We start from the raw sequence: 11,096 nt of genomic DNA, 5'->3' as shown, positions 1-11,096 counted from the left end.
CCATACCTAAACATGATAAAAGCAATCTACAGTAAAACCAATAGCCACATCAAAGTAAATGGTGAGAAGCAGGAAGCAATCCCACTAAAATCAGGGACTAGAGAAGGCTGCCCACTTTCTCCCTACCTATTCAATATAGTACTTGGAGTCCTAGCCAGACCAAGTAGACAACAACAGGACATCAAGTGGATACAAATTGGAAAGGAAGAAGTCAAAATATCACTATTTGCAGACGATATGATAGTATATATGAGTGACCCTAAAAATTCCACCAGAGAACTCCTAAACCTGATAAAAAGCTTCAGTGAAGTAGCTGGATATAAAATTAACTCAAAAGTACTAAGTGGCCTTTCTCTACACAAAGGATAAACAGGCTGAAAAAGAAATTAGGGAAACAACACCCTTCTCAATAGTCACAAATAATATAAAATACCTTGGTGTGACTCTAAAGAAGTGAAAGATCTGTATGATAAGAACTTCAAGTCTCTGAAGAAAGAAATCGAAGATCTCAGAAGATGAAAAGATCTCCCATGCTCATGGATTGGCAGGATTAATATAGTAAAAATGGCTATCCTGCCCAAAGCAATCTACAGATTCAATGCAATCCCCATCAAAATTCCAACTCAATTCTTTACCCAGTTATAAAGGCAATCTGCAAATTCATCTGGAATAACAAATAACCTAGGATAGCAAAAGCTACTCTCAACGATAAAAGAACCTCTGGTGGAATCACCATGCCTGATCTAAAGCTGTACTACAGAGCACTTGTAATAAAAACTGCATGGTACTGGTACATTAACAGACAGGTTGATCAATGGAATAGAATTGAAGACCCAGAAATGAACCCATACACCTATGGTCACTTGATTTTTGACAAGGGATCAAAAATCATCCAGTGGAAAAAGACACCATTTCAACAAATGGGGCTGGCACAACTGGAAGTTAATGTGTAGAAGAATGTGAATTGATCCATTCGTATCTCCTTGTACAAAGCTGAAGTCTAAGTGGATCATGGAATGCCACAAAAAAACAGAGACACTGAAACTTATAGAGGAGAAAGTGGGGGAAAGCCTCGACGATGTGGGAACAGGGGAAAAATTCCTAAATAGAACAGCAGTGGCTAGTGCTGTGAGATTGAGAATCGACAAATGGGACCTCATAAAATTGCAAAGCTTCTGTAAGGCAAAAGATACCGTTAATAAGACTAAAAGGCCACCAATTGATTGGGAAAGGATCTTTACCAATCCTAAATCTGATAGGAGACTAATATCCAATGTATACAAAGAACTCAAGAAGCTGGACTCCAGAAAATCAAATAACCCTATTAAAATTGGGGTACAGACCTAAACAAAGAATTCCCAACTGAGGAATACTGAATGACTGAGAATCGCCTGAAAAAATGTTCAACATCCTTAATCATCAGGGAAATGCAAATCAAAACAACCCTAAGATTCTACCTTATACCAGTCAGAATGGCTAAGATCAAAAATTCAGGTGACAGCAGATGCTGGAGAGGATGTGGTGAAAGAGGAATACTTCTCCATTGCTGGTGGGGTTGCAAGCTGATACAACCATTCTGGAAATCAGTCTGGCGGTTCCTCACAAAATTGGACATAGTACTTTGGAGGATCCAGCAATACCTCTCTTGGGGATATACCCAGAAGATGTTCTAACTGGTAAGAAGGACACATGCTCCACTATGTTCATAGTATTCTTATTTATAATAGCCAGAAGCTGTAAAGAACCCAGATGTCCCGCAACAGAGAAATGGATACAGAAAATGTGGTACATTTACACATTGGTGTACTACTCAGCTATTAAAAACAATGAATTTATGAAATTCTTAGGCAAATGGATGGATCTGGAGGTAGCACAATCACAAAAGAACTCCTATGATATATGCACTAACTGATAAGTGGATATTAGTCCAGAAACTTAGAATACCCAAGATACAATTTCCAAAACACATGAAACTCAAGAAGCAGGAAGACCAACGTGTGGATACTTCATTCCTACTTAAAATGGGGATTAAAATGCCCATGGAGGGGATTACAGAAACAAAGTTTGGAGCTGAGATAGAAGGAAAGATCATCCAGAGACTGCCCTACCCGGGGATCCATCCCATAAACAGCTACCAAACCCAGACACTATTGCATATGCCAGCAAGTTTTTGCTGAGAGGACCCTGATATAGCTGTCTCTTGTGAGGCTATGCAAGTGCGTGGCAAATACAGAAGTAGATGCTTACAGTCATCTATTAGATGGAACATAGGGTTCCTAATGTAGGAGCTAGAGAAAGTACCCAAGGAGCTAAAAGGGTTTGTAACCGTATAGGAGGAACAACAATATGATCTAACCAGTACCCCCAGTGCTTGTGTGTGTCTAGCTGCATCTGTAGCAGAAGATGGCCTAGTCGGTCATCATTAGCAGGAGAGGCCCTTGGTCTTGCAAAGATTATATGCCCCAGTACAGGGGAATGCCAGGGCTAGGAAGCTGAAGTGGGTGGGTTGGGGAGCAGGGCTGGGGGTAGGGTATAGGGGACTTTCAGGACCGCATTTGAAATGTAAATCAAGAAAATATATAATAAACTAAAACTAAAACTAAAATAAAATAAAATAAATGAGAAAGCTCAGACTAAAACCTTACATTAAATTTGCATGTGACAAATCATTAAATGTTTTTGTTGTTGTTGCTGTTTTGAGTCATAGCTTCTCCTTTTAGCCCTGGCTGTCCTGCCACTCAATGGAGCACAGCTCTCTACAGGAAATCAGGCACTGAAGATAATCATCATGCGTACGTGAGCTATCTAGAAAACACATGTTACCAGCATCCAGGTAGTGAAGTTCAAGAGCACACCAGAGCTCAGCCTTTGGGAGGATGTCAGTCCTTCAAAGAAGCTTTAAATTCCCCATTAAGATAAAACAATTCAATCAGACATGGTGACCCATCCCTGTAATCACAGCATGTGGGAGACTGAGGCCTAGGCTACACAGGAAGCTCCTGTCTTAAGAGGGACTGTAGCTGAATAGAGTACTGGCCCAGCATGTGTAAGGTTCAGTCTCCCTCTGGTAGCTAAGAAAACAATAAAATTAAATTAAATTAAATGAACAAATCCAAGAATGCAGCTCGCAGTAGAGGGCCTAGTTTGACTACTTTGTTCAAGGCCCTGAGGTCCATTCCTGGCACTTGAAAAAAAGTTCCTATGCAATGAAACAGGTTACAGGATAGAACAAAACCTTCTGCACTAAAGGATTAGGCTTTAGACTGATGATGTCAGCAGGCTGACAAGGAAAGCAGGTTGGAGGGGCATTAATATACTTTTCACTTGAACACAGGAGACAACCAATTTCCTGCTCCTCTTCCCTCACCAAGACCAGTGGGCTTTCTCCCTGACTGAAAGTATTCAGTAGTCTTTCAAATCTCCCGCAAGAAGTGGGGGAGGGTCCTATAGTAGCAACCAATCAGCTTGCCTTTCTTTGTCTGGATTACCCAATCCCCTGTAGTAGCCTGAATCAGCCAACTAAGAGGGAAAGGAAGAACTCGCCCCATCCCCAAATGTAAAACTTTAGCACTGCCAGACACAACTCTGATTTCCAGGTCTTCTGCATCCTCCCTCCCTCCCTCCCTCCCTCCCTTTCTCCCTCCCTCCCTCCCTTCCTCCCTCCCTCCCTCCAGGTGCTGAGACCTTGTTTTTACTGCCTTATTTTTAAAATCAGCACAGAAAAAGAGTCCATTCCAAAAAACTCTCAACAACCAACGTCATTATGATGGCATCAAACCAACAAAGCAGTAGATTTAAAAAAACTGATGACAAGCAACAATCTTGGCGCATCATATTTGAGGTTATTTTTGGTTTTCCTTCTCCCCCAGAATAGCTAATTCAATTGACTTGACTCATTTTGATGGCTTTTCCACTGCTGGCCCTTGAATGTAAAGCCTTAGAGTGTTGGCAGGTCTGCCACTTCTCTCCTGTTCATTTCCTCAATAAACATCGTTGGAATACAAAAATATAGAAAAGAAAATGGAAAAAATAAACACAACCGGAAAGAACACCCACCCTAATAAAAATAAAAACAGCGGTTTTGAAGCAGACTTTTAGGATACACACAAAGCTAAGTTGGAGACAGGAGTGGTACAAATATAGAAACAAGAGAACCCCAGATAATCTTTCGTTACACACACACACACACACGCACGCACACACACACACACACACACACACACACACACACACACACGCGCGCGCGCGCGCGCGCACAAATGAGATTGCCAGATTACAAAATTTACCTCAATAGAGATATGCTGAGGTAAACACACGTTTATTTTTGTAAACAGTGCTCTCTGGTTTGCTTTTCTACAGCAACCAATGTTGAATCATTACCCAGAGGGTTTGGTTTCTAAGCTTTTAAAAATCTGAACAACAAGAAGAAAGCCAGAAGTGGCACTTCTCAAAAACGTTAAAAAGAAGAAGAAGGAGTAGGAGTAGGAGAAGGAGAAGAAGAAGAAGAAGAAGAAGAAGAAGAAGAAGAAGAAGAAGAAGAAGAAGAAGAAGAAGAAGAAGAAGAAGAAGAAGAAGAAAAGAAGGAAGGAAGGAAGGAAAAGAAAAAACAAAGAAAGAAAGAAAGAAAGAGAGAGAGAAAGGAAAAACAAAGAAAGAGAGAAAAGAAGAGAAAAGAAAAAAGAAAAGAAAAGAAAAGAAAAGAGAAGAAAAGAAAAGGAAAGAAGAGGTATTTCAAAGAAAAACGAGGAATCTTTGCTCCGATCCGAACTTAGAGCTTGGAGAAACTGTTCCCTTAACTCTTCTGGAAAGAAAGACTTTTCCTCCAGCATAAATGAGAATCTTTCCAAGCACAACCAAGGAAGTTTATAGGTCTTTGAGGCAGGACAGTGATAGTTAGAGGGGCATCCTTACCCACTTAAACTGATTTTATTAATACAAAAATCTTTCAAAATACTGAAGCTGTGGAGGTATGAACAAACCTCCAAAACCCAATCCATATTTTACACACCAGATTTTACACATCCACTCTTTTGCCTTTGAATGAACCCGCTGGAGCAGGAAGGGTGGCTCGCGTCACAGGATGTCGCAGTTCAGTCGACCGCAGCCCGGCTCTAACCCTGTCTGTACCTCGGCGGCGCTTCCACCCACCATTAAGTTTCCGCGGCTTCACCTCAGTACACCCACCACCCAAGCTCCCCGTGGGATTTTTCTCCTCGCCTCTAAAAGCCTGCACTTCATCTCCAAAGACAGAAATGTCCCTGTCCCTCCTACCAGCTGCGGGAGGCGCCGCCCCAGGCCCCGAGAGACAGGGAGCGCGTGTGGACACGCACAAAGGTCCCTCCCGGGGCCGCAAGCCCGAGCAAGCAGCGAGGGGGAAACGGGGCGCAGACAGGAGGAGGAGGCGCGCAGGGAGGACAGGGCGTCCGGGCATCAGACCCCTCCGCCGCCCCACATCGCAGACTCGCGAGCTCCGCAATGCCCTTCCCGCGTCCCTTCTCCCGGAGGCGCGGGGAACCGGCGGCCCTACCTCCACTAGCAGCCCGAGCAGCAGCGCCGCCACCCTGCCGAGCCGGCGGCCCATGGCTCCAGCGAGGACCCGTCCGAAGCCGGGCTGTACGGCCAGCTCAGGGCCAGTCCGCACCCCGGGACGGGCGGGTGGACTCCGGGGATACGAGCCGACGCCGGCAGAAGGGCGCGCGGCAAGCCGGCGGAGCTCGAGGACGTGCCAGGCCGCCCTCGCCGCGCGCCCCCGATCCACCTCACGGGCGCGCGCTCGTGGGCTCGGAGCCTGCAAAGTCTGTGGAGCGCGCTGCGGGACGCGGAGACAGCGGGGCTGGGTGAAAAGACTGCCTGGTGTCTCCTCTCCCGGAAGAGACCATCTTGTCTCACCTTGATAGTTCTGGGAAGGTTTTTAAAGGACACCGCGTTTGGGAGCTGGGGGATGGATATGGATGGACCCATCACCGGGTCTTCCTGAAGTTTCTAGTCACAGAGACATTCTCACTGAGGTTCCTGTAGGCGAGGTGGGAGGTCCACTCTGCCCCAGGACAGTTAAACCACAAGGAAAGGACAGCTGGTTGCAAAAGGTTGGTGTAGGTTTAGGCCAACATCTTTCTGCCTGACTCTGCTAGGACTCCACAGTGCACCTCACCTTTGAGGTAGGCTCTTTGACCATAGAGAATTGCTGCTAACTACTCTTACTTTCTCTCAGACATTCCCCTCTGCCCCCTCTCCACACACACACAACAATAAGGCTCAGATGACATCTGAATTTACTGAACTTACTGAAGCATTGGTTGAACTTGTATCAGACCCGAGCTGGAGGCCGCATATATAGAGGTGAACAAGAAAACGGCTAGTTTAAACTATGATATGTAATGCTGAGTGCAGAGATCAGGAAATAGAATCAATCCTTTAGATTCAGAGAGATCCCTAAACAAGTAGCAACACTTGTCAGGAAAGCCTGAAGATTTGAGCTTCTCCCTGGAAATGTAAGATGGAAATAAAATCGTCTCGTTGTATCACGTGGCCACATGGCATACATGCATACCTTTAGACAAACACATCACGCACACAAATGAATTAATATTTTTTTTAGTAACTAGAGTTAGTTAAATTACAGAACCACCTCCAACAGGATATGGAGGAAAGACAGAAAAACGGATCTCTCACAAGGCGAGTCTTAAATACTTTGCCAACTTTCAGTACACATACTTGGTTAAGATAGAGCATACACCATGAAACTATACCTGCTACAACTGGCAAGCAAAGCAGGAAAAAAACTGGCCTCATGATTACCCCCAAATTCCATGTTCCAACACAATAATAGCTTCATGAAGTTTTATAGTAAGAGAATAAAAATAAAAAAATCAAGCCCTTTAGTGGAAGCACTAAGTAGATAGGTTATAGTGGAGCAGGGAAATCTCTGATTTGGCCCTGATGATATTCTTAGTATTGGTCACTAGAAGCAGTTTCTTTTGGGAGTCGTTTCTGTGCACACAGAACTGACTCAAAGCCTGTAAAGGATCTTTGGGCTATGGTAACTTTGCCTTCCTTACAAATCTTTTTTGTAATAATTTTTAAAATTGTTTTAAAGAATTTCATGCATGAGTATTATGTATACATTTCCTTTTTTCCATCTACCCCTCTCCAATTCCACCTGTGCCCCTTCCTACCCCCTCTCAAATATATGACCTCTTCTTCAATTGTTATTGTCACATTTATACACAACACCTATGTCTAGTGCATTATATTATAGAACGTACTGAATGCATTTAATGTTGCTCATATTTAGGGCTGACCACTTGGGACTAGATAACCTAAAAGGGGTTAATTCCTGGAGAAAACTGAACTTATATATGTAAGTTCATATATATACATATACTTACTCTCTTGATTTTGACTAGTTGTGGATCTCTATAGTGGCTTCCATCTACTGCATAATAAGGAACTTCTTTTGGCAAGCAGCGTGAATAACGTTCATCTGTGGGTATGGGCATAAGTTTTCAAGAATACAGTTAAAAACCTATATTGATTTAGAAAAATGGCAGTGGTAGGTTCTTCTTTAAGGTTTATGACCTCTGCAGTTCCAGGTAATTGGTTAGGTTTACAGTACAAATAATTCTCACCTATTGATTGAGCAGCCCCCAAGTTCTCTTAGACAGCTGATGGTTACCCCAAAGACTTAAGTACAGCCATTAGACATTGGGTATATCTTGCTGGGCCAGTCATTTTTGTGCTTTGCTGGATTTATCCCTGGGTAAAAGTTTTGATTGTTTTTCTCCCTTGCAAATTTACATAACACCTTCTGATGCTATAGCAGCTATCCTCAGGGAAGAAGCTTTGAGGTCAGTTACAGTTAAATTCTTCTAAATTCTGTGTCTACAGCAATAAGGTTTTATCTCCAAGTTCTGGAAGGCAACCAAGGGCAATGGAAGTAGCCATTTATTTATTTATTATTTTGGGAGTCCTTTGGACAATCCTGACCAACAACTCAAAGGGAGGCTTCCCACTTCTGGTTGTCTTCATTAGGGTTTCTATTGCTGTGAAGAGGCACCATGACCACAGTAACTCTTATAGAGAACAACATTTAACTGAGGTTTAGTCCATTGTCATTGTGGCAGGAAGCATGGTGGTGTCCAGTAAGACATGGTGCTGGAGAAGGAGCCAAGAGTTCTATATCTGGATTAGCAGGCAGTAAGAAGAGAGACACTGAGGCCTGACTTGGCCTTCCTCCAACAAGACCATATCTACAACAAAACCATACCTCCTGATAGAACCACTCCTTGGTGACCACTCCTATGAGCTCATGGAGGCCATTCCTATCCAAACCACCACACTGGGACTGAAGTTTTCATTGGATAGTCTATGGTTATTGGGGGAGCATTGTCACACCATGAGGCAAAACATTGTTTTAAAAATTGGATACACATATTGTGTATATTTTATATAAGTTTATAAAATATTTCCCTATAACTTTTTCAAGCATTACTAGTGTTATTTTTCTTTTCCTCCTCCCTCTGAATTATCCTCCTTCCCTCTCCCCACTTAACTCTCAATCCCTCACCACCCCATTTCCCCTTTCACCTTCATAACGCCTGTGTCTTACTATCCCCCTGCCTTGAGCTCCTTCTACCCCATTACCCTTAGTTTCTTCCTACTTTTCTATCTTCTGCAGTCACTCCCAATTATACACCCAAAAAACATTTTAAAAAAAATGTGAGCAAAGGTCTGCAAATAAGAAAGACTGTAGCATTTGTCTCTCTGGGTCTGAGATACCAAAAGCAATATAATACAATCTAACTCCATCCATTTACCTAAATTTTTCATGATTTAATTTTTCTTTACAGTAGAATGGCATTTCATTGTGTATATGCACCACATTTTCATTTTCCATTCTTACTTTGAAGGACATTTAGGTTGGCCCCACTTCCTGGCTGTTGTGAATAGAACAGCAACAGACATGGCTAATCAAGTAGCAGAATGTTGTGTCCTTTCAGTATATGGCAAGGGATTGTAGAGCAGGGTGCATGTACTTTTAGGTTTTTTCAAACTTTCCACACTGATTTTCAGAGTGGTTGCACCAGGTTGTCAAACCACGGGCAGTGATGAGGTGTCCCTTTCTCCGCATCCTCACCAGCATTTTTTGTCATTTGTTTTCTTGGTCTTAGCCATCCTGAATGGGGTGAAATGATATCTCAAACTGGCCTTTAAAGGCAGAGTCAGAAAGAGGAGTATAACTCAGAAGTACAGCACGGTGTAACATGAAGGTACATGGCTTTGATTATTGAGTAACACATGACTTTTTAAAATGTATATTAACCTTTATAAAATTAAGCAAAAATGATGTTATGTAACAGAGACCCAAATGATCTTTCTGTGGCTTTGTAAATACTCATATTCTGTAATATGTCAAATGACCTATGCTATAGTTACAACCTTAGTCTGAATTTGCCAATCTCATTTCTACATATATATGTATACTCACACATGCCCTTCATTGGTCATACATGGGTCAGTTGCCTCTAAGGCACTCTGATGAAACTTGGTCATCTGTTTTAGTTTCTTTTCTTGTTGGTGTGATAAGATACCCTAAGAAAAGCAACTTCAGGGAAGAAATATTTATTTTAGCTCACAGTTCAAGGTACAATCCAACATGAAGGAGAAGTCAAGGCAGTAGGACCCTGAAGCAGCTGTTAACATTACTTTCTCAGAAGAATAGAGCAATAAATCCTCCGTCTCAGCTGGCTTTCTTCATTTTAGCTTTCTTCTTAGGAACCCTGCCCAGGGAATGTTCCCACACACAGATAATATGGGTCTCTCCGCCCACAGATAATGTGAGACTTCCTGCATCAATTAACTTAATCCAGATAATCCCTCAGAGGCCCACCTCTCAGATGATTCTGTCTAGATTCTGTCAACTAGATAGTTAACATTAACCATCAGACCATCCCAATTGTGTTAATGAATTATAGTATTTTTAATGAATGATAATATTTTAAAAATGGAATATAATGAGACTATTTTGAGCTGAGGGAACATGAGTTGACTTCAGGTTTAGAAAAATAATGTCACAAACCTGTCAGCTCATAGGAGGCGAAGCTAAGCCAATCTTCGCTTCAAAGTCTGTACATACATATGCCTTTCACTAATGGGAAAGTTTCTCTTAAAGCATTTCCCTCATCATGAAGTCTTTCTTTTACTTTAAATTTACTATTTCTCTTTGATTTTTGAGATTATAATAAAATTATATTATTTCCCTCTTCTCATTCCTCCCTACAAATATTCCTATATACCCCTCTGGGATCTTTTTTCAAATCCAATTTTTTCATTCATTGTTGTTAAATACACGTATGTATATAACTGATATAATCTGCTCAGCCTGTATAATGTTATTTGAGTTTATGTGTTTTCAGGGATGGCCATTTGGAACTGGATAACCAATTAGTGTGCTCTTCCCTAGGGATGAATTTTTTCAGCTCTCAGCATTCCTTAGTTGCCTATAGCTCTTTGTGTAGGGTTGAGGTCTCATGATATTCCTCCATCCACTATTGTTATATCCTTGTTCAGCTCTTGTTTAGGTAGTCAGGTTGGTGAGACATTATGGGTGTAGCTTCTGACATTACTAGAAAACACAATCTCACAGAAAACTCTCTGATCCTCTGGCTCTTGCAATCTTTCTGTCCCTCTTCCTGAGACTTAGGTGTAGGGGTTGTTTTCTAGATGTATCCATTGGAACCTGGATTCACTGACTCTGAATTTTAATTAGTTGTGATTCTTTAAGGTTGTCCTCACCTCTTGCAAAGGAACATTTTTTTGTGGGGAAGAGTGGGGACTAAACTTACCTGTGATTATAAGAACAAATGTATAATATGTACTTAGGGATTATGCTGTTTTAGTAAAATGGTGAGTGTTCGTTGTCCTCTAAGATCCATGAGTTTTCTAGCCCTGGGAAGTTGGCTAGGTTTCCACCACAAGACATGATTTTCCTCTTGTAGATTAAGTCTCAAATTCCAACTAGAGAAGTATTGGTTACTACAAAGGTATGTGTGCCACAATTTCACCCTTAGGTTTATTGTAAAATGCTGGTCACTGTT

General features: G+C 42.0%; 1 protein-coding gene across 2 annotated transcripts in view; it reads right to left on the bottom strand.

Moving 5' to 3' along the window:
- The window catches only part of Vopp1 (VOPP1 WW domain binding protein), a 91,074-nt gene extending 85,252 nt beyond the window's left edge, over nt 1-5,822 (bottom strand). The window contains exon 1 of one of the 2 annotated variants that reach the window (XM_021164661.2): nt 5,528-5,822. In XM_021164661.2, coding sequence (XP_021020320.1) covers nt 5,528-5,581 — 54 coding nt within the window. In that variant the 5' untranslated portion in view covers nt 5,582-5,822. The remainder of the gene's footprint in view (nt 1-5,527) is intronic. The other variant, XM_021164660.2, reaches the window with a different exon arrangement.
- Nucleotides 5,823-11,096: the final 5,274 nt, after the last annotated feature.

This window comes from Mus caroli, chromosome 6 (genome assembly GCF_900094665.2).
Source record: "Mus caroli chromosome 6, CAROLI_EIJ_v1.1, whole genome shotgun sequence".
In the NCBI taxonomy this organism is placed as follows: Eukaryota; Metazoa; Chordata; class Mammalia; order Rodentia; family Muridae; genus Mus; species Mus caroli.
Note: the sequence above shows the minus strand (reverse complement) of the source record. Positions and strands in the feature narration are given on the sequence as shown.